This window comes from Berghia stephanieae, chromosome 4 (assembly GCF_034508935.2).
Source record: "Berghia stephanieae isolate SIO BIC M18660-M18661 chromosome 4, UCSD_Bste_1.3, whole genome shotgun sequence".
NCBI classification, from domain to species: Eukaryota; Metazoa; Mollusca; class Gastropoda; order Nudibranchia; family Aeolidiidae; genus Berghia; species Berghia stephanieae.
Window position 1 is genome coordinate 54,964,607 of NC_088363.1, and position 24,544 is coordinate 54,989,150.

Genomic DNA, 24,544 nt, shown 5'->3' on the forward strand with positions numbered 1-24,544 from the left:
ACTATTATAGAACGTTGTTGATGCTTTTGATTAAGAACATTTTAAGTGCAGTATAGTATAGAAACCATGAATCCTTCTGCTACAGAATAGGTGGTTTGCAGAATTCAGAAAAAGAAGAAGAAGAAGAAGAAGAAGAAGAAGAAGAAGAAGAAGAAGAAGAAGAAGAAGAAGAAGAAGAAGAAGAAGAAGAAGAAGAAGGAGGAGGAGGATGAGATTTTCTCTACAGGGGTTTTACGACGCTTGCAACACTTTTAGTAAATTACAGCGCCAGTAAAAATAGAAATGATAGGGGAAAAGTTGTAGACCTGGGCCTGTTTTTATGAACGCGAATTAGATTTAGTTATTTACTAGTCTAGTAAATGACTTGCTAGACTTAAGCAAAGTAAGTGACTAAAAAAATCGGATTTCATGCACGCTTCTACTCCTCGACGAGCTGGTCTCTTGCCTAGAAGTTGGCGTTGTAAGGACGGTGACTAATTCGACTAATTAGTGCTGGTAGCATCACACTCTCCTGTACACGATGGCAGGTCAGATACCAACCTGCATACTTTCAACGCAAAAGATTTCCAGAGGAAATTCGCAATACATCCGGTATAGATATTATTTTATTCATTTTTTCTATTTTAACTTACTTTTGCCATGGTGAATCAAATCACGTGATATTGATACTGTACTGATAGACTACAATGATGTCGACTGTCAATTCTTCTTCTTCTTCCTTTGATTCTACATTTAGGCCAATGAAAGTTTTATCGAAACTCAAACAAATTGAACCAAAAAAACCCCAACAAAACTGGAAGTGTGTTCTGATTAATCCATTATTTCAGTCAGTTATAATGCCAGTAGAATAACTGTCTCCACTACACTTTCTAATCGTTTTTGTTGTTGTTGTTGTTCTTTGAAGTGAACCCTTCCACTTTGAGTCTCGTTCACTCCCAACTTGAGAATATTGTTATTTTTAGTTTTTAATCACAAAAATGTGTACTTTCGACGATCTACACTTATCTTAGTTTTTTAAAGCCAGTGTCAATAGCAACTGGACACTTTTTTTTTCCCTCTTTCATTCGTAACCGATGTATTTTCCATGGAAGCTCTCTCAATCTAAAAATAACTACTATCTCGACGCTATGATATATCCTAGTAACTGGTCTCAGACTAAGCTTGAATTCGGCCTCAGCATATGACTAAAACTTAGCCAAACGTAGTCCGAAGGTGCTGTGATTTTAGTCTGGGACTTGTTTAGTCAGCTCACATGAAATCCAATTTTTTCAAGTCCTTGACTATAGTCAGAGACAAAGCACTAGTCCGCGTTCATGAAAGCGGGCCCTGAAGTTAAAACAGCAAAAGATAAAATTTTAAAAAAAAGGGGGGGAATTGTTTGAAATTGGAACAGAAGATTCAATAAGCAATCTATCAATGTGCCTATTTTGATATTACTTAAAAGTTCTGTCCAATCGCAAAGGACCCGATGTGAAGGATAACCTCAAATGTTTACAAATTATATGTATTCAAAACTAAAAACGATAATTAGTACATAGCAGAGGTATGATTTACGAGGAAAACAATATCATCTCAAAAAAGGGAAACTATATATTTGTATGCATCTCTCTCAGCTAAGGATCTCTGCCAGAACCTAAAAAGGGGTAGAAGAAACGGCAATAGTTACCTCTCCACCCAATATGGGAGGTCAAAAGACAATACCCAAAGAGGAATAAGAAGAAATTAAAAAGCAAAGTTTCATTACGATAAATGAGCCTCACTATGCTTCAACTACAAAGCCGCAAGGAACCAAATTTTTATTTCGTACATGTCAAGTTACCTGTGAGGTACCCATGTTGTTCATGTACTAGAACTTATCTTACAATATCCAACACTGCCGATGTCACTGCATACGTTCCAAGCTCTAGTCGGGTGGGATAATACCTGGAAAATTATCCCACCCGACTAGAGCTTGAACGTATGCAGTGAATGGCAAGAGTGCTATCTACTAACATCTGATAATGGAACGATACTGGAATTTTCCTTTCCCATCAGGCACATCAAAGATGCTGAACTCACTAAAAAAGAGATTATGTGGATGTAATTGTTTACCAAAGAAAAAACAAAAACAAAAAATAAAACAAAATACAAAAAAAATAAAATAAATAAAAACCCCTCAAAATAAACCAAAACTAACAAACAAACACTGGAGTAGAAAATATGCAATTTGCTCAGCATTAACAAAACAAATGAAAGGTTAATTTGGATTTTAACAAAGTAAATATACCAAAAAAAAAAAAAATCACTCAATGAATAACATGGCTGTTTGTAAAATTTATTCCCATTAATTCCTCATGAATCAAAATCATCGAGACAATAACAGACTACCACAATGACATAAAACAGAGAACAAGTATAAATTATAGTACTGTAGTAATTTCTTCTTTCATTGGATAACACTTTTGAAAAACATTACCTATATATTAAAAAAAAAAAATCCTAAATTAACATTAACAAGATTATACAGTTATTTTATGGTAACTAACAAAAAATATAACAAATACACAATCAGAAGACAAACAAACTCTCAAACAGTTCTAAATAACACTATCCAAGAATATCAAAACAAGGAAAAAAATTTGAAGACGAAGAATAAGAACAAAAACGAAACAATTAATATTTGGGCTGTTTGGAGCGGCTACCCCCATCCCCATGAGAAGGTTTCCTTTTATCGATGATTTGTTGAATCTGTTGCAGCTCCCTGTCAAGTTTCTGCTTCTCGTCTTTTGGACCAGTACGTCGAGTTCTTCTGCCATCTGACATTTTAACACCATACTGGAATGCAGCTCTGGTAAACGGGGAAACAAAAGGGACATTTTAATTTGAGGGATGGATAGATGCTGTTAGCTTTTCTCAGGTCAGAATTTTATTTTACTCTGACCCGAGAATTACATCTCACTGTTTTCATCAAGAGCTTGTTGCTCTATGGGACTCTTTACAGTTAATGTTCATTTAGGGAAAATGAATAAACGTGCAGCTTTAACAAATAAATAATAAGAGAAATAATGAATTCAGTCTTATTATCACAGTTGAATACAGTTCTTGCTGGATTCTAGCACACCCTTGGGAGAAGCTAAATAGTGTGCTAGAATCCGATGCTCATGGGAGAAACGACTTAAAATATAGATAAATTTGGTCATCCATTTCCAGCACGTCGTATTGCAGTGTGTTGGAATTCGGCATGCTAAAATCCAACGAGTACTGTATGACAAAAAAGACAAAATAACTAAAGAACAACATTTTCTGTGGAAATGAACTGCTGATCTGAGAAGCACATAGTTTGTTTTGTTCATAACTTATAGCTTTTAGAAATAGTATTGATTTCGTGATTTTGGTTAAGCTTAAATTGTGAAAGGCTATGATTTTAAAAAAGAAGAAGATGTCAAAAACTGGAAAAAGTAACCAAATATTTATATCATAATCATCTGGATGTAGTACGAGACATTTCATAAATTTGTGAAGAATGGATTTTAAACAGTAACTTTACTAGTACACATTGCTAGTAAAAAGGTGCTTGGTTACGTTGGTGGGATAGAAACTCATACCTTTAGCAGAAAAGGGCCATCTGGCACAAATGGTAGGATTGAGGTAATGGACTAGTAGGGTGACTCAATTTTGTTTTTAAAAGATTTTATGGCACATTCAGGTCATTTCAGCACCAGGAAAATTTTAAAAAATGAGATAGTGAAAAGGGGAATGGTTCAAATAGGGAACAAATGGAGATTCCAAGAGAATACTGTCAGTGTAATTAGTTTAAAATCACCCAAAAGTCACATCCAGACACCAGTACAGGATCCAACCAAGAGGAATACACTCTCATCTTCCAAAACTAATACTTAACACTTGCCTGTTTCCCTCTCAGCCAAGGACAACGGCAAGAGCCTGGACAAAATTCCATTCCAAGACAAAGGCAGAAAGCAGCTTAGAAAACAGATGTAGGATAGAAGACACAGCAAGTGACTGCCCACCATAGGATACCTCAATTTTCTGAGCCAATAAAGTGCTTTTCAGGGATAACAAGGTAGTCAAAAAATTAAAAAAAGCTACATAACATCACAACTTATGCTTACTTTGGCAGGGCTTCCCTGTTGGACATGTAATCTGAATACTCCTCTGCTGTATCAAAATCCCACCGACCCACAGGACCCTTCTTATTACCCTGGTCCATTTTGGTGAAATCAACTTCCTCATCAGAATCGTCAATGGCGTCTGCAGATTCCATCATGCTTTATCGGGAAACAACACAAAATGAATAAATGAGTAAATCATAAACAATGATAATATAAATTCTGTTCTTTTACAAAACAATTTAATAAAAATTTGGCAATTAAAAACGTAAATTCAAGTTCAGAGATACATGGTATTTTATCTTTAAAAAAATGTGTTTTCAAATTTTAAAGTCATTCTATTAAGTATTTCTTATTATATTAATAATAAAAATAACAACTATAATGTAAATAATCTATACTATGCCTATTCCAAACATCGACAGCTCTAGGCACCTTTTCAATAAATCAATAATGAATGCTACAATTTCATTACATACAAAAAACATAAGACATACATACAAAGAAAAATAACAAAACCCAAAAAAACTCTTTAACGGAAACCGGTTTATTTTAATCTATCAAATATTTTCTAATAAAATAGGTCTAAGGATTTGCTTTAAAAGTAGCTTCTGTATTGCATTTTCTTAGAGAACTTAGAAGAGTTCCAGACAGAAGAAAATGACCTATCATTATACTATATAAAATAATGCCATTCCATAATTCTTTTGATTTCCCTTTAACCTGGTCCCAATGTCCAATTCCTACCAATTATTAAGCTTGATTGTGTCTACATAAAGGTACACAACTTAGGAGGAAGAAAATAATATAGTACTTCATTGGTTTTCCATCGCCATATCCAAACCGATGACAAAAAAAAAAAAAAAAAAAAAAAAATCATTGCTTTAAAGTTAACATACCCAGGATAGCATTCAGCATAACTGTCAATGTCCATTTTAGCTGTCAGTTTCTTTAGCTTGCTCTTATCTGAATCTGGTCTGACTCTGTGAGGATATGAGACAAAGAAATTAAAAAGATTATGTGAAAGTATCTTTCAAAGAAATCCTTTGAAAATTGCGAGGACAGATCATGCTTATTGTGCTCTATTTTCTATACAGTTAAATACTCAGTAACAAATTATAGTGGCCAACCTCAGAGTAAGATGATAAAGTATAGCAAAATACTTTATGCCACATCTTATATTATCAGACCCTTCAGATGGACAGGAAAGTTATAAATAACAAAAAAAAACAAAAAAAGAAATAAAATTCTGGTGACTTGTAGGGCTGAATCAGGTTTGTTTGCATGTAAGTCAAAGGTGAGTTATACCATCATGTATGGAAAATAATGTGTCAGTAAAAGCATCTGAGCTTGCTACAAATGGTTTGCACTGTACAATCATTAATAATTAAAATTGGGAATAAAGTTTGCTTAACTTACCTTTCCTTTTCAAGTTCAGGTTCCGCAAAACCCTGAAATTCAAATACAATAATTAGGAACTGCTTGTTGTATGAAAAGAAAAGGGAAAACAAAGTGGAATAACTGTATCATTCCAGTAAATAATAATTTGTGTATAGTAAAAACATGAAATACCCTTGAACAAAGTACATGCATGCGCGTAGCTCTCTAATAGCTAAATGGGCTTCAGCCACCTCCTCCTCTTAGACTCGATCCCGCGCAGGGCTCAGTTAGGAAATGCATTCATTTTCCATTATTATTCTTTCAAAACCAACAATATTACCATGGTAACTACACGCTTTGAATCAACGTTTTACATCAATCAATACCACCATATCCTCCATAGTGGATACTATAGTATATGTCATCTGATAGTTGTACCATTCTATCGAAATGGGCTCTTCGATGAAAGCCCTTTTCCCATGCTAACCTCAGATAAGTGTGGAAGAGAGAGATAGGTCACATCTACAAATAGAAAGTGGCGAGTGATGGTTCAAATAATTTACATGAATCACAATTCAAAATGGGCTTAGTCCCTTGATTGACCTTGGTATTTTTATTGAAGGAAGTTTTCTCTATTTTAGGAATGAGGGGAATTTTAAAATCCTATTCATATGGGCATGATGTTGAGAAAAGTAAAAATATATAATACATATATAGAAGTAAATAAAGTAGAGGTGATGACTGAAATTTTAAAATAAATTTATGCTATATTATAATAAAAGCCATTGTAGTTAGTTGAAAATAATTCTTCTGATACTCTTTTCTCAGCGAGACAAGGTGACATTCCTTGTTAAGTATTTTGTTTCCTTTTAAAACTAATCAATTTGTCATTGTTTTTTCTAATAAAAATATTGTGCCTTAAATGAGAACCAGACTACAGAAATAAAATCACAACTATGAATGTCATTCTAAAAAAAGATGTTCCCTAAACAAATTCAGTCTAAAACAAGCAAGAAAACAACTAAATTATAAAATAAAGTAAAAATATTTAAGTAAAAAATAACAGGGAGATACTAAAATAGACAAAATTTATAATTTAATGAAACCATTCCAATTTTGTATCAAATACCTACCCTGAATTTATCATTGATAGATTTGACTAGTTCACTTGTCGTTTGAGTTGGCTTTTCTCCCATATGATCATCCTGTTACAATAGAAAGCAAACTTGACTCACTGTGGCCACATCGTTTTATGCACATAAATACAACAAAACTCTTGAATCATGGCCAGTTACAAATTTCAGCACATTAGATCTATTATCAAAAAATGAATACAAACTTTAATTCATAGATGTGGTGAACAAACAATATATTCCTTAGCCTACAGCCTCTCATCATGGACTACTCATTTTAAAAATCTCCATTCTCTCTCAGGACAATAAAAATAAGTGTGAAATAATCTTACTGATGACATTGTATCCACAAAATGCATGTAATGTTCTTGAAAGTATCATGTGGACATTCAACAAAGTGTTGCCATTATACCTAGCATGATATCATTGGCTGCATTAACGCTCTTGAGTTCAAATGATTGGACGATCAAACAAATGTGTTTGTATTTCATTCATGTTGAGCACAACAGAATTGACCTTATTTTAAAAGTAAATGAAATTAGTCCAAGGCCATTATGACCATGGAGCTGGAATTAATCCAAAATTGCTCACTGACATTTGGATAAGATACTAGTTATGTCTATTGCAAAGAACTCTTTCCAGATCTATCAGATCTATTTATTTAATCATTGAGGTGGGTGGACAGAGGGGTAAAACAACACTGACTTTTGGATAAGATGCTAGCCTATGTCTATTGCAAAGTACTTTTTCGAGATCTATCAGATCTATTTATTTAATCATTGAGGTGGGTGGACAGAGGGGTAAAACAACAAAAACTTCCACCCAACCAAGAATTGAAACCAATCTGTGTTTCCAATGCAAGTGAGCTATTGGGATCCTATTAAAATAAAATCAAAAGTTTTAAAATCCACTTTGGCAATATTACTCCAACAGTCAAAACATTCCCATCTGTTTATAAAATGATCTTACCTCTTCTGATGGTTTTTCAAAGTAAGACCTCTTGGCTGGCCTTTCCCGTTCCCTCTCTCCCTCCCTGGCATATCTATCCCTATCTCTCTCCCTCTCTCTATCAACTCTGTCTCTCTCTCGTTCTCTTTCATAATCCCTGCTGACTTTGTCTCTTTCTTTTTCCCTGTTGCGGTCTCTATCCCTGTAATCCCTTCGGTCCCGATCACGTTCTCTGACAAAACAGCAAAAAGGGAAAATACATTTTAAGACATAGTTTATATGTAAGTCATAAATTGGGATCGGGTAATGGTGGAAAGAAACATTTTTGGAAAGTGTGAATGAAACAATGTCAGATAAAGCAAAAAGGAAAAATACAAAGAATCATCAGATCCCCATTCAGGATAGCACCACTCATTGCACTTGTCTGAAAGAGCCAAAAGGCATATTACTTCAAAAAAATGTTTTCATCTAGCAAATCAAGGTGTAATGATTTTTAAAAATTCAATTGTGATGCGCCCAGAGCCTCCTTCAAATGGAGCAGAGATGCCAACTTTAAATTTGGCTCACAGGAGTTTCAGTCACCACTCGTAGGAATTTCAATGCCGAAAGAGGAATTTCCGCACACAAGAAAAAGGAATTGGAATGGTATTTGGCATTGTGTTTACATATTGTATAGTTCTAAATAGATAACTGATTAGAATTATATTATGATACATAAACACATTGCCAAATACAATCCCAAAGTTTCCTTATATAAATGGAGCAAAGCGCCAAAACCTAATGGTAGAGATTGTAGTACTGGTGGTAGTGAGGATGATGTGGTGTTAGTGGTTGTAGTAATAATGAAGATGTGATAGTGGTTGTTGTTGTAGTAGTAGTGGTAGTGATGATGAAATGGTGGTGGTGGTGGTTGAAGTAGTAGTGGTAGTGATGATGATGTGGTGGTGGTGGTTGTAGTAGTAGTGGTAGTGATGATGATATGGTGGTGGTGGGGGTGGTGGTTGAAGTAGTAGTTGTAGTGATGATGATGTGGTGGTGGTATAGTGGTTGTAGTAGTTGTGGTCGTGATGATAATGATGTGGTAGTGGTTGTAGTAGTGGTGGTAGTGATGTTGATGTGGTGGTGACGGTTGTTGTAGTACAAATGGTAATGATGATGATGTGGTAGTGGTGGTTGTAGTAGTAGTGGTAGTGATGATGATGATGTTGTAGTGGTGGTTGTTGTTGTAGTAGTAGTAGTAATAGTAGTAGTAGTAGTAGTAGTAGTAGTAGTAGTAGTAGTAGTAGTAGTAGTAGTAGTAGTAGTAGTAGTAGTAGTGGTTGTAGCAGTAGTAGTATAGTAGTAGCAGTAGTAGTGGTAGTGATGACGATGTGGTTGGGTGGTTGTAGTAGTAGTGGTAGTGATGCTGATGTGGTGGTGGTGGTTGTAGTAGTGGTGGTAGTGATGAAGATGAGGTGGTGATGGTGCTTGTAGTAGTAGTGGTAGTGAAGATGATGCGGTGGTGGTTGTAGTAGTGGTGGTAGTGAAGATGATGTGGTGGTGGTTGTAGTAGTGGTGGTAGTGATGATGTGGTGGTGATGGTGGTTGTAGTACAAATGGTAGTGATGATGATGTGGTGGTGGTTGTTGTAGTGGTGGTGGTTGTTGTAGTGGTGGTAGTTATGATGATGTGGTGGTGATGGTGGTTGTAGTACAAATGGAAGTGATGATGATGTGGTAGTGGTGGTTGTAGTGGTAGTGATGATGATGATGTGGTGGTGGTTGTAGTAGTAGTGCTAATGATGATGTGTAGGTGGTGGTGGTGGTTGTAGTAGTAGTAGTGGTAGTGATGATGTGGTGGTTGTAGTAGTTGTGGTTGTGATGATGATGTGATAGTGGTGGTTGTAGTAGTAGTGGTAGTTGCAGTGATGATGATCTGGTGGTGGTGGTTGCAGTAGTGGTGGTAGTGATGATGGTGGTTGTAGTAGTAGTGGTAATGATGATGTGGTGGTGGTGGTTGTATTAGTAGTGGTAGTGATGATGTGGCGGTGGTGGTTGTAGTAGTAGTGGTAATGATGATGTGGTGGAGGTGGTTGTAGTGGTAGTGATGATGTGGTGGTGGTGGTTGTAGTAGTAGTGGTAATGCCGATGGTGTGGTGGTGGTGATGGTTGTAGTAGTAGTGGCAGAGCTGCCAACCCCATCTGATTAGAATGTGTACAATGGGACCTCAAAATGGGGGAGATTTCATAAAAATGGGTACAATCCTGAAATCGACGGAAACTAACCATTGTGAAAGTAAGAGGAAGGTATACTTTCATAAAGTCACACCGCACAAGCTCAATTGCAGCAACAATGATGTTCCCAAGACTATAATCCAATCCTTTCAGAATTCTACCTCCCAGCATGAAGATCATAATTGGGCAAAAAATATATGAATATCCACTTGGTAACCAAGGTTTCTCAATAGGCTAGTAATAATATGAATAACAGAGTAACACAACATCCATACACTGAAAATAGGTACAATCTTGGGGGAAATGCGTACAAGCGTACAATCGCTGAAAATATGTACAATTCCGCAATTTTTGCAGTAGGTTGGCAGCTCTGTAGTGGTAGTGATGATGTGATGCTGGTGGTTGTAGTAGTAGTGGTAGTGACGATGATGTGGTAGTGGTAGCTGCAGTGATGATGATGTGGTGGTGGTGGTTGCAGTAGTAGTAGTGATGACGATGTGGTTGTGGCGGTTGTAGTAGCGGTGGTAGTGATGATGATGTCGTAGTGGTGGTTGTAGTAGTAGTGGCAGTGATGATGATGTGGTGTTGGTTGTAATGGTGATGGTAGTTGTTTTAGTGGTAGTAATGATGATGTGGTGGTGGTGGTTGCAGTAGTAGTAGTGATGACGATGTGGTTGTGGTGGTTGTAGCAGTGGTGGTAGTGATGATGATGTGGTGGTGGTGGTTGTAGTCGTTGTGGTACTGATGATGATGTGGTGGTGGTGGTGGGGGTTGCAGTAGTAGTGGTAGTGATGATGATGTGGTGGTGGTTGCAGTAGTAGTGGTAATGATGATGGTTGTAATACTAGTGGCAATGATGATGATGTGGTGGTTGGAAGGGGGGGGTATCCTTGGAGCAAATTGACCTCACCGGAATTTGATGGAAGTTGCCCGGAACCCGGAATTTTTTGCACCAGACCGGAGATTTTTCCGGTGAAACCGGAGTTTTGGCATCACTGCATGGAGGGATATGTTGTGTACTATAAATTTACATTAGTTATTATCCCAAAACTTTTGGCCTTCTCAGTTGCTTCTGTAATATCAAAACCTGATCTATCTGTGACTGTATAATGTAGCACTTTTGGACAAATCCAGTATCATCAAAGGCTAAAGATAAACTACTGCTGCTAACATGTGATGTCTTATAGTCGTGAAGAGTCTAAAGGCACAATTAACAGAATGCTTTGCCAAACATTTTCATGGTTCAGTTTAATATACGGGAAAGTGATCAAAGAAGAATGCAGAGCTAGGGATAGGTCAGGATTCAAAATCATAAGTAATACTATCACAAAGTGTAGAAAATAATTTGATTCACACATACTCCAGGTGTATATTTATTGATTTTTCGTAAAATGGATGGTGATATAGATATAAAAAATCATTTGGTAAACTAACCCCAATTTTCACACGAGATGGTTCACACATTTGCTTTGTAATGTGCACATATAGACTGCCCTAACTTAAGGCATAGGAAATCTTTTCATTGCCAAATTATTCACCCAGCAGTGCGTGTGAGTAGCTGGATCTTGCAATACAACTGTATTTACTTATTTGCAATATGCTTATTCAATGTCTTAAATCCTATAACTTGATTGCTTTTCTGTAACAGTCACAGGTTTTGTTTTTGTAGAGAAAAATGAACCAGATTGTTTCGAAACAAAAGTAAAATCAAGTCCAAATGAAAGTTTAATTAATCAACCTTTACTCATTCATTAATATTGAACTGAACTCATTAAAAAGGTAAAGAAAAATAATTCAGATCAATAGGTAAATGTACAAAACCGCAATCTGCACCAACCTTTCTCTATCTCTCCCTCTGTCCTTACTCCTGTCCATTTTCCCATCCCTGTCTCTATCTTGGTCTCTCTTGTCCCTTGGTCTGGCAAATGAAGGTGCCTCATAGTCTCCAATACCTTCGTATATACTGAAATATAAAATTTAAAAAATACTGTTATAAAATATAAATAAAATTGTAAAAGAAATAAATATAAAAGATTAAGAACCTCTAAAACAAACAGGAAATGACAAAATGATTAGTAAAGGCTATGACAATGAAGTATTTATACATTAAAATCAAAACCGTGTTACACCATCCATTTCTCTATTAAATCATGTAAAATCTGTTCAAAATCAGATAATAATCCATTTTTATGATAAAATAATTATTCAAAGGAATTATAGCTATAAAACACAAAGTCACCTATCATCCAAATGTGACAGCTTGGATTTGTCCTCATCTTTCAACTTTCCTGTGAAAAAATGACAAAAATAAAATAAAAAGAGAAAGGACATGTTTAAAGATATACAAAAGTAATAACCACAATCATTGTTTTAAGTTTAAAAAGTTACTGATAATAATTAACTTGAAAGAAAGTAATCTAAAGGCCAATGGTACAAGAGTTTATCCCAGTTTCTTATGGTATACTACTCTATTGCTCTAGTGTTTAAAACCCGTATAGCATTGGGTGGATAGCTGAAAAGATCAACATTGTTGACTCAAAACTTGTGTGCATCAGCATTTGATTGGTTATATTCTAATTGTAATAGATTCCCTTCTGATCTTGAGAGTAACCAAAAATGACTGCAGAAAACCTCAAAAAGTGTTCTCAGTTCAAAATTGAAGCAAGCAACGCACCTCTTTAGGAAGCTAATAACTCACATAAAGGCAGAAATACCTGCTTGAAAAAAAATTCCATTTCTACAGGGAAAATATAGCACCCCAACAATTAACTCCACTAATCAACGATGTGTATTTAAAACGATTATAAAAGGCATCAAAGTCCTGAAAATACATGCAGTTAAAAAAATATATGGTCAATATGTGGAGCCAAAAATTAATAATCTTCCAATTATTTTTTTTGCAGTATTAGGCATGTCCACATAAAGGCTTTAGTTGCTCCAAATTGGAAACAAAGATTTTCAAGACCTGATATAAGATAAATGGGGAAAGCTCAATGCACATACATACAAACATACCCTTTTCCTTCTTCTTCAACTTCTTTGCCTCCTTCTTTCCTTGCCGTAAGTAAGACAGGATCTGTGTCAATTTGTTGATCACAATATCATTGGTACTAAGAGTGGTTGTAGCCTGTTTTTCAATGAGAATGAGATTAGATGTCATTGAAATTCACAAAGACAATGTTATCCTAACTTTTGTAAATCTTCATCATATTAACTCTTACAAAATAGAGATAAAAATGCAACCCCCCCCCCCCCCTTAAAATCGCTCTCCCCACTCTCCTTTAAAAATGAATGATTCCCCTTCCTGCAGAAAACCTGAGCATTTATCTAGTGCAATATCCACTATATGTGTTGAAAGTGCTTTACAAGGGATCCCTAGCCTACAGTAACACTTGACATGTAGGACAAGACATAATGCATGTAAGGCGATAGTACACTTTTTGGACAAGAAGAGAATGGCCAGGTACTCATTTTACAAGGTTCAAAGGTTTATTTTTAGGCAATTGCAATTGAATCATTCATTCATACTGCAACCACCATTGAGTACAGACGATACAAGTTATTTTGCATTTTATTTGTTTTCCACGTTAATTTGTGTATTTTTGTGCTGACAAAGGGTTTGTACCCGAAACGTCCATTGTCTGTTTTGTTCCCATACGAAGCCTCTCCATTTTCACTCTTTCATTAGTATTTTCACGATCACCGGCTTCAGGTAGCCCCTATCGTTTTCTACATTGCCCCTTTGATTAAAATATTTCCAAAACTATCAAGAGGAGAAATTTTGCCATTAATAAGGTTTTATATGCACATTTCTTCTACATATGTTTCAAATTTCAGCGGAATATGAAAAGTACTTTTCATGTATCATCACAAAACATCAACCCAATTTGCAATTCACTGAGTGAGAAGAGGAGACAGCCATTTAGCCCCCCATCGCTTGACACTCAACATGACATCAGTGAGGCAAGGCTGCCAGATGGCCAGGCTTTCCACCTGATCAAATCCGACTTCTAAAGTGGCTAAATAGAAACTCATATGGTTTTCACTACTAAGACTAGCCCCCTTAAAAAAAGTTGAATTTGACAAACAAAAAATTGAATAGACTAGGATAAATGTCACTGAGTTAAATAAAATGTAATTAAAGAAATAAAATTCTATATTTGGTCAATTTTGGCCACATGCGTGGCCACCTGACAGCTCTGCCGCGAAAGTCTATCACTTTTTTGGCACTTTTTTTCATTGTTATGTCATAGGGGTGTTGACCTTGTTGGCTATCGCATTTCGTTTTACTAATTAGTTGATAATTCGACTTTTTAACAATCTTGGTCCCCTTTGAAATAGACTTATCTAATTTCTTTTTTCACAGCAAATTAACACACACATGCTCTCTCTCTCTACCAGAAATAACATGTCATGGTCTAGCTGACTTTTTTGATTGAATGTGAACCCCCCCTCCCACCAATTAAATCGCTCTCCCCACTCTCCTTTAAAAATGAAGGCTTCCCCTCCCTGCAGAAAACCTGAGCATATACCTAGTGCAATATCCACTATATGTGTTAAAAGCGATTTCCAAGGGATCCCAAGCCTACAGCAGGCATCTTTCATATCATTTGTATAGGTTGTTAACACAAAATTACACTTTGGAAATGATCCAAATGACCAATATAATGTATATTTTTAAACAAAATTACGGTTGACCCTAGCCATCCTGCTCTAAATATATACAAGTTAGAACTCTTCTGATGTCTTCATCACATTTTCTGAGAAATTTGCCAAGTTTCAATCTCATATTCCATGTATTAAGCGAGATAAGCCAAAAACCAGAATAAAACGCAGAAAAAGTGGTCCATATTTTCCGGGTTTTTTTTTTTCTCTTTGTGAGTCATCTAAATATATGACACCTTTGAAACTGCAAAACTTTAAAATTTATGAATGGGTTTTCAAAATTCAAAAAGATTTTTACTCAGTGGAGATAGGGCTTTGATTTAAATGTAGTATTTCCCTCAAAACTAGAAAACAAATGCTTTTTCATAGTCATTGCTACAGTGACAGAATGTGAGTAAAAAGCTTTTTCAAAGGACTCAACTTTGCGTCACTCAGAATGGGACTTGAGTCCAGGACCTGTTGATCCACTAGACCACAAACCCACACAGACTACAAATAGGCAAACCCATGATTAAGTTAATTGAATTCTATTTTCATTAAAAAAATAAAATACTGCTGAGGGATTATAATAGCAAAAATTGTTATTGTTGACACTTTACCTCAAGAGTAGGACAATCTGCTTTACTTCTGATCAAAGTATTAGGAATATCAGATTCAGCATAATCCTCCTCTAGATCAATGACATATGCCATGCGTCTTGGCAGGAACAATTCATTTCTTGAAGTCTGTCTACTTTTGAATATTGAGCGGTATATATTTCTGCCTGTGGAAAACCAATATGGTAAGGTCAAATGCTTATGGTAATTACAATTAAATATTTCAAGCTCTCATCATAGTTAAAAAAAACTAAATAAATACAAAACACGGGAGGGTTAGCTAAGAATGTCCCTACACATTGTTTTCAATAAGAGTTAAGCAATAATTCTGATGAGATCATGAAAAATTACTTATACTGATGTATGTTTATGTGTTGTTGAATGATCAAAGTTGTTGAAAATATAAAAATATATAATATTCAGTGGAAAATAATTAATTATTAAAGACCTAAAAAAAAAGAAAAAAAAAGAAAAGAAAGTTTCTCATAAGAACAAAAGCATCTTTCTCATTGTTTACTCCAAAAGTTCAAATCAATATAACCAACACAACAAATTATTCACATTACTAGCTCACGGCTGGGATGAACAGAAATGTACATGGTTCAACTTCAAGAATGTAACAGGTTGCCAAGTTATTAAAAGTATATATAAAAAATAAAGCAGGCAAACATGTTATTCAAAGTAAAAGTATATATCAAGAATATAACAGTTTACCGAGTTTTGTCTTGAACGTTATCCTCTCTTCAGGATCTTCCTCTGGTTCACTGAATCAAAAAAAAAAAGAAAGAAAGAAAAGAAGTCGATATTGATCAAAAGTATTGCACAAAGGGTAAAATATTGTTTTCAAATGTAGGCAGACCTTCACTTTAGACAATATCTAGTCAACTAAAGTCTTCTTAAATGTTTCATTCAATGAAAAAAACAAACAAACAAACAATAAAAACTTACTGAAACCAGACTTGGGTAAACCCCAAACTCAATTCTTGATGAAGATGATACATTACCCTTTTCAAACATAAAAGGAGAAAATAGAATAAAATAACATGGACATCAAACACCCTCATCTGCTTATATTATTTTTGTCACTGTTTTGTCTGGGATAAAGGGTGACCTACAAGTTTGATTGTAGCTAAATACTTTAATTTTATGAAATACAACAGAAGTGCCAATGATACTTCAAGAAATCACTCACTTTGTATTGCTGACAACAGTTTCCATCATTTCTTCCTCTTCTTTTTCCTTACTATTGATTTCAGCTCTCACCTGTAAAATGCAACATATTTATCAACCATAACATTACAGGATAAAAGATAAATGAAAAAAAACCCAAACAAACCTTCTATTCATTATAAATTGAAAAATCATAAATGTTAACTCTTTTGTTAACGAATTGTATCATCGAATGTCACAAACATCATGTAACCCATTGTCTCAAAACAGTATTATCTTGAGGTGAATAAAAAGGTTTAAGGATACAAAACAAATGATCCTAACATTGAGAGTAACTCTAATGTCACATGATTGTATTGTAAAATAATGTCTGGACCAGCCTTGCTGATTTAGTGATAGTTGTGAGACACGAAAAACTAGTCTTAAACATCTAATAATCTAAGTATTGGAGATAATAAGGCGACAGTATGTATAAGCTATGTAAGTATAAGAAAGAATAAAAAGTTTCAAAAACCTTAAAGGAAAATCTATTCAAAGTCAGACATATTGAATTAAAGAAAATCCAAAATATCCTTTTTTCTCTGCTGATTAAACTTTGAAAGTTGATTTGATATGACCTTGAATTTGTCACTATTTCATGATTCTTATTTTCCATGACAGTGGCCCCTGGTCATCCCAACTACTCTCTATTGGTCAAAATCACTGAACGAATTGGCATTGCATTATGCACGACAAAGACCAAGATTTAAACCCAACTTTGGTAATTTTTATTTTTTCCCTTGAATTCAAAACGTAGCACCCATTGCTCAATTTGCAGTAGTGCACAACAGCTACTACCTGGATTATCATGGTTTTTGGTAGACTCTATAAAATAGACAAATTTCCCTACAGAATCTTTTTTTTTATTCAGCACCACAACTTCCTAAAGATAAGATCGATTTGGAAATTTTAACATACCCCCCCCCCCCCACCAACATTCATTTCTACTATGCTCAATGCAAGCCTTCCATTTCCTATTCACCTTGCTTGCAACATCTTCTTTCAAGCACATACTCTTATTCACATGAGTTAAATAAATAACATTTGATGTAGTAACACATATATATTGTGCCTTGCCCAAGGACATAATTCTAAGGCTAGAAGTAGAAGCAAGATGCAATTGTGTATTGTCATCTATCTGGCTAATGACAAAATTCAAAGTTTAAAATCGTTGTTTTTAGTTGACAATAAGACTTAAAACATTCTTTAATAAATTTCATGGTAATAATATAACATATGCCTCATCCATGCCACCAAAAAACCCCCAAAAAACACCAAAATTTTACCAACAAAATATTTCTCTTTGTTTACCTTTTCCAGGAGGGCAAAGTCAAGACCTTTCACCAAGTGAGTGTGCTCCATATCTCCTCCTAAATACTTAGAGGCCTGAATCACTTGTTTTCTTCTCTCAGCATAATTTTCAATCCTGAGTTACAAAGGTACGAAAAAAAAGAGCCAAAAGTAATTTTGAATAAAAACTTGGGGATATCCTATGCAATTGAATTATATATTACTGATACTTAGTTCCAAATTCACTGTTTTTGTATACATTTGATTTTTAATAATTCATCTCCATTGTCTTCACTGCAGGAAATAATTTCACGCATTTATCTAAACTTTATATATTAACCCAAATACCAAAAAAAAAGAGGCTAAGACTAGGAGTAGATGATATAGGGGTATCTCATACCTTTTAAGTTATGTTATTAGTGATATCAAATTCATTGTTCCCGTATTTAATTTGTAATAAAGATAGATCTCCACTTTGCTCAATGCAATAACCAGGCAAAAAAAAAAAATCAAAAAAAAAAATCACTTTAACTTTCTCTATTAACCCAAATTTGAAAAGCTTTTCATTCTAGGAAAATATGATAAATCTTTGACAACACCCACAGGCTTTAATGTATGAAGGAAATATCAAATATTTCTACTCCACCTCCAGAGAAAAATCAAAACAAAACAAATCAAGCCATACTGACTAAATATACAAAAAACAAACAAACCAAAAACCCAAAACAAAACAACCCCCATCCCACCACAAAATTACAATAGTTTAAAATTTCTCACGCTTTTGCATCAGGAGCAACAGCCCTGTAATCTGCAGTTGTACTGATAACTTCTGTCTCTGTGTAGTCTTTATTCTGGCCTTCTCTTCTTTCTCTTGCCTGCGAGAAATGACAAATTATAATGATAAGAATAAATGGAAAAGGTTATAAGTCAATATATTCAATAATCCTTATTCAATTGCATCAACTTAGTATGTTTGGAAATCATAATCATTAGTTTTTTTGAATGTTTCAGAAGTCATAGTTATATATTATATTTATTCTGAAAAATAAAAAACAAAAAAGAATTGATAAAATTGGATACTACCAGGATTATCAAGATACATTAGAAATAACTATATTGCAACACATTACTATTTGCAAACCATTTTAAAGAGCACAATCAGGGATGCCACCAGGCATATTAAAAAAAGCCTGAAAATTTGCGCGGACGAGATACAAATCAACGTCAAGGGCTTTGTAAAATATCAAATTTGGAATATTGTTTCAGTACTTATTATTGCAATTGAGAGCAAATAACACACAAAAGAAAGGAGAGTTAACAGTTTTCAAATTGATAAAATAAGGTGCTGAAAACAAAATATAGACAAATCAATATCAATAGCTATCAGGGGTGAGAATGACTGGTCACATAAAAGGAGAAAATTTTTCATTGTGAAGTTCATGACCCACCCATGCAACCATAACCTATAAATTTAAACTTCACTCAAATTCACTGAGATGTAATCCAAAATTTGTCTCGCAGCAATTTCTGACACGACTCGGAGAATTTCAAAAGTTGAAAGTATAATTACATTTGGTGGTTGTAGTAGGGATGATGATGTGGTGGTGGTTGTAGTAGTAGTGGTGTTAGGGATGATGTGGTAGTGATTATAGTAGTACTGGTCGTATGGATGATTGTGTGGTGGTGGTTGTAGTAGCTGTGGTAGGAATGATGATGTAGTGGTAGTTGTAGTAGTAGTGGTGGTAGGGATGCTGTGGTGTTATTTGTAGTAGTAGTGGTGCTAGGGATGATGGTGTGGTGGTGGTTGTAGTAGTGGTAGAGAGAGAGAGAGAGAGAGAGAGGAGAGAGAGAGAGGAGAGAGGTGAGGAGAGAGAGAGAGAGAGAGAGAGAGAGAGAGAGAGAGAGAGAGAGAGAGAGAGAAAAGAGAGAGAGAGAGGGAGAGAGACTTCTCTACCAGAATAATTTATGAATTGATCTTAGGAATTCTATATCAAAAAAAAAAAAAAAAAAAGAAGAAAAGAGAAATGGAAAGAAAGGCAAAGGGAAAGAGGAAAAGTGTGAGAGAAAGAGAGAGAGAGAGAGAGAGAGAGAGAGAGAGAGAGAGAGAGAGAGAGAGAGAGAGAGAGAGAGAGAGAGAGAGAGAGAGAGAGAGAGAGAGAGATTTGTCCCTCCCCTTCCCCTTCAACCATCAACGAACACCACTGTCGTCTGTGTCAATTGTGACATCTGGTGCCATATAGTCTGGCCCGACGTCATAAAAACGGGACCGTCACTAAATTTCACGAGACTAATGCACAGGTATCAAAATATGACATAAGACATAATGGTGATTTTGTGGTTTTGAGGGAAATGTTTTGACACGGCAAATTCAGCGGAAAATTTCTGAGAAATTCTCAAAATCACTGTTTATTTATAATTTTTTTTTTTAAAAAGGAGGAATTGTGATGGGGATTGGCGTAGATAAACTACCATTTAGGTGCCCAAATATTCGACCAGCGGTGACAGCCCAAATTATTCACTCGGCGAAAAAGTTCCGGCTCAAATCTCGATCGCGATTTTTTTCTTCTTCTTAAAAAATTTTTTTTTTTTTTTTTTTTGAATAGTGACGACGGACAAAAACCGGAGGTTCCGGATTAAAACAGGCTGGTGGTAAAAAAAACCGGATTCCCGGCTAAAACCGGAAAAGTGGCATCCCTGCACAATATAAATATTATGATCCTCTAAAGTCGAGGTTAAGATCTGTGAGCACAACAACATTTGAAAACCTCAACAAGTTAGAGAGTATGATTTTCAAATATATCATCTGCTTTTCTGAAGAGCAAAATGGGTAAAATAGGTACTTATTAAATATAGCAATTTTTTCAGTATATAAATAGTCTACTCTGCTTAATCGCACACCCTCAGGAGTTCGGGTTCGCATGTAGGTTAAGCGGAGAAGCTAAAGATAGCATCTAACACCAGCTATCATGTGCCATTCATGCAGAACCTTCTACTCTGAGTTTTTTTTTAGTTTTATCGACAACAAAATGTGGCATTATTGTTTGTAAGAATTGTAATCGTGAAGCATTGATTGCTTTCCATTCTGCGTAATCTGTTTATAAACCCTTGTCTCCAATCTCGCCAATGTTGGAAGATCAACTGTCAAGTATTCTTCTTGGATGAAGCGACCTAGTTTGTCCACTATATCAAGTTTTTCAGTGTTTGTCAGGGATGGTGTGTCACATTCCGATAAGTTATCCTCATCTTCATGATCCAGGCATTGTCTTTTGTGAGGCTGAATGGAGTCCAGTAGCTCTTGAGATGTCAGTTCACTGATGGGTATATTGTTGCACAATCAAGATGTAGCGATTAAGCGAAGGTGTGCGATTATATAGAAAAAAATTATGTTTTTCTTGATAGTGTATAGTGAAGTGTGTAATTAACCGTAGTGAACTGCATTGAGGTATACATAGCAAATATGGTATTACAGATATATGTTTTGAAGATCTGATTCAGAGCCACAAGTTTTACTTTACAAAATAATATTACTTTATTGCATAAAAAGATAATGGCAATGAGCTTACCCTGTCTCTGTACTTTGAGTCTAATTCCTTTTGTCTTTCTTCTTCATCTCTTTTAAGCTTGGCATAGTAACTGTTAAAATATATTTCAAATAATGAAGAATCAATCAACATATATTGGAGAAATAATTAATAAAGTAATTTGATACTGAGATCTAAAATAAAATGTGCTTCATACATATATTACAATATCAAAACATTTTAATATTTACCATCTTTATAAACCAAGTTCTACAGATCTCTTATGTGCCATATTAAGAATATTTAGGGAATCAAACTGTTGCACATTCAGAATATTAACTAAACCTTAAAACTAAAATAGAAAAATATCCCACCCCCCACAAATATATTTTAAATAAAAAAATAAACAATAAAACAATTTAAGCGATTATGACACTAACGGATATGATATATAGATTGCTTCGAACTGTTATAGCCAATCTATTAAATAACATACATTAACCTTTTTATCAATGTGTGATATTAGATCAATGAGCCCATTGATTTCAGACTGGGAAAATATTCCCCCCCCCCCCCAGCACATTTTCATTTACAATTCGGATAAATGAGTTCCGCCCACATCATGCTCATAAGACATAAAACATGACTTTGCTTTATGATCTAAAAGTATGGTAAGGAGAACACGATAAAAATATATATATCTATTTTTCAATTCTTGGATTTAAAATCAAAACAAACATATACATCTGCACCCAGTAAACTCTCTTAAGTGTTATAATAATGTCGAGAAAGTTGAAATCAAAATCGTCTGTATTCATAGGCCCCTGCCTGAAACAGCTTTTTCCCCCTGCAGAATATACTATGTTAATCATACCAGATGTTTTATTCAATTTGTTTCAAAATTTCTGAGATTAAATTTTTCAAATAGTCCATTCATAACCCTAATAACTTTATTAAAATTACAAGTGATACATATTTCAATATCTCTATAAATTAAGTGTATCCTGGACTGTATTTAAATGCTTAAATAAGTTGAATTAAATGTTATAAAATTGTAAATAAAACTATCAAGTGCCTAGATTGACTATCATGATTTAAAAAAATGTGTAATAAAAATAGTGATAGCAGAAAAATGAGTGAATGCATGGGGACAAAATAAATAAAATAAATATCTAACAATCACCTCTTTTTCTTCTTTCTTCGAGTAGCAGCGTCTTCCTCCTCATCTTCTTGCAATCTTTGCTCAGGAATTCTAAATTTAGCAAAAATGAATAAAAAATATTTTGAAGTAAAACATTCAAATTGGAACTTAATCAAATATTTTTCGTTTATCTAAATGTGTTCAATTCACCATATATCCATAGCCATTTCTTCATCTCCCTTCCCAGCTCACATTTTTTGGCTGATCCAAGATTATGACATGATGATCTGTAATGAACTTTAACTTTCAACCCACCTCAACACTTCATACAAAATAGGTCTCAATTAGTCAATTAGATCCATTTTACGACTTATTCATGGCATAGATCTCTAAAACTGAAATCCTATTTAGCATATATTTCAAAACTTTTTTATTATTATTGCTGTTGTTTTATCATTTTTCTGAGGGTTTCCATTTCTGTTGTTCTTTAATTGGAGCACTCTATGTTTATATTTACAGCGGCATTTTCAAAACCTCCACATAACATCACTTCAGACACACACACAGCTTCAACAAAATTTGACTTCATAATGTAAAGAAAAATACTATTTTTCATAACTTACTCTTTCCTGGTGTGCCGTACAGTTTCTGTATATGAAGTTGATCCACCCGCCTTGGGAGTCATAAGCATTTTACGGAAATCTTCATTCGTAAGTGGATGCCTGGGAACAGAAGCAAATAACTTAATAATAATAATAATAATATTAATAATAAAAATGCACATTAGTTAAGCGCAGCTTACCCCGCTATACTAATCAGGTTATGGATGCGTTACATTACATAGACATAATATATAATGGATAAAGTTAATGTATGTTAGACTGAACTTAGATTGTCAACTATAATTCATATGGGCAAATTTCATCTCCATGAAATAACACATAAGCTATTTCATTCATTTCTGGAATGATTTCAAACGATCAAAAACAAACAAGGAAATTGTTAAGGACATCATTCTTAAAGGTATTTTCATTGTTCAGTTAACAACACATTTGGTGGAAATTGGAAATAACGAACATTGCGATGACTATTAACATTTGAAAAACGCCAGTAATAAAAAGCAAACTTACTCATCATCATCATCTGTAGACATCCTATGACCTCCAGGAGGAGGCATAGGATTTGAAAAAACCTCAGTGTCCCCTGGTAAAGATTAAAATAGAATGTTTATCAATCAAAATGTAAAGTGACCAGGAGTGACATCTTAGTTCTACATTAAACATAGAGGATCCACAACACATATGGGCATTGATCAACATCAAGTGTTGCTGTCATCATCTGGCCTTGTCTATCCTTGAGAACTGTTGTTCCACATTTGTTGCCTTATTATTATTGGTAGAAATAATTTGGTACACATGACAACCTTTAGAGTCAGTTTTAAAAGAGCTTTTATATAGCGCAATATCCACTAAACGTGCTCATCAAAGCGCTTTACTGGAGGTCCCTGGACAATAGTAACACTTAACATTTAGGATGGGACATGACGCCTGTTAGGCGATATTACTATTTTTTCGGACAGAGACAACGCTGTTACTGTTAATGGTCAGATACTCATTTTAACACCTGAATAATAAGGTGAGAGAGAGAATGTAATGTGGAGTAGGTGAGCCTTTTCCAAGGCCAAGGACTCAACTATGCGCCGAGCGAAGCTCGAACCCAGGACCTTCCAATCCGAAAGCGAATGTCATACTCATACTCATTTACTTAATTACAAGTCATGAAGTTGAAGTTGAAAAATTAAGATGTTATGTATGCAACGGAACAGCACTGATGGTAATAATGAACAAAAAAAAATGAATTGAATTTGTGGTGAGAGAGAAAGTAAGAAGTTAAAGCAGACAAAAAGAATGCAGCAGCAAACAAAATAGCCAAAACATATTCTACATCCAAACACAATAGTCAACACATATGAGTAAAATGTAATACTCACTTTCTGGCATCTTGGGAAAGCTTCAAAGCAATGAAAATATAATAAAGTTTTACTACTGTTTACAATCTCTCTTTAGCACTTCAGTCGCTCGCCATTGCAAATCTTATCCATCTGGTAACAACGGTCATTTTTCAAAAAAATTGGCATCAATAATATTTTGCAATCAATGGACATTTATCAATTACCAGAAACGAGTTAAAATAGTTTTGTTTTGTAATCTAATAACATCGTTACGTTCTCTTATCAAGTTTTCAGTTTCCACAGTATTCTTAATTTATTGATACCACAGTACACTATTTTGCTAGTTTCTTGAAATTATCTGACATTAAATTCTTGAACCGGAAGCGGTTAA

The 24,544-nt window shown here is 34.7% G+C and overlaps 1 protein-coding gene and 1 long non-coding RNA gene across 2 annotated transcripts in view; one reads left to right on the forward strand and one right to left on the reverse strand.

The window, feature by feature from the left end:
- Positions 1-24,544, forward strand: part of LOC144972041 (uncharacterized) — a 509,884-nt gene that overhangs the window by 154,744 nt on the left and 330,596 nt on the right. The window lies entirely within an intron of this gene.
- LOC144970849 (protein Red-like) lies at positions 2,294-24,516 on the reverse strand. Its single transcript, XM_078910945.1, has 19 exons — positions 24,193-24,516; positions 23,333-23,405; positions 22,826-22,924; positions 22,245-22,313; positions 21,104-21,173; positions 18,318-18,415; positions 17,562-17,676; positions 16,234-16,304; positions 15,756-15,805; positions 15,045-15,208; positions 12,796-12,907; positions 12,020-12,068; positions 11,618-11,743; positions 7,589-7,799; positions 6,620-6,691; positions 5,526-5,557; positions 5,006-5,089; positions 4,110-4,265; positions 2,294-2,827 (listed from the first exon to the last, which is right to left on the reverse strand). Exons 1-19 carry the CDS (start codon positions 24,200-24,202, stop codon positions 2,653-2,655), a joined length of 1,836 nt encoding a protein of 611 aa, XP_078767071.1. The 5' UTR covers positions 24,203-24,516; the 3' UTR covers positions 2,294-2,652.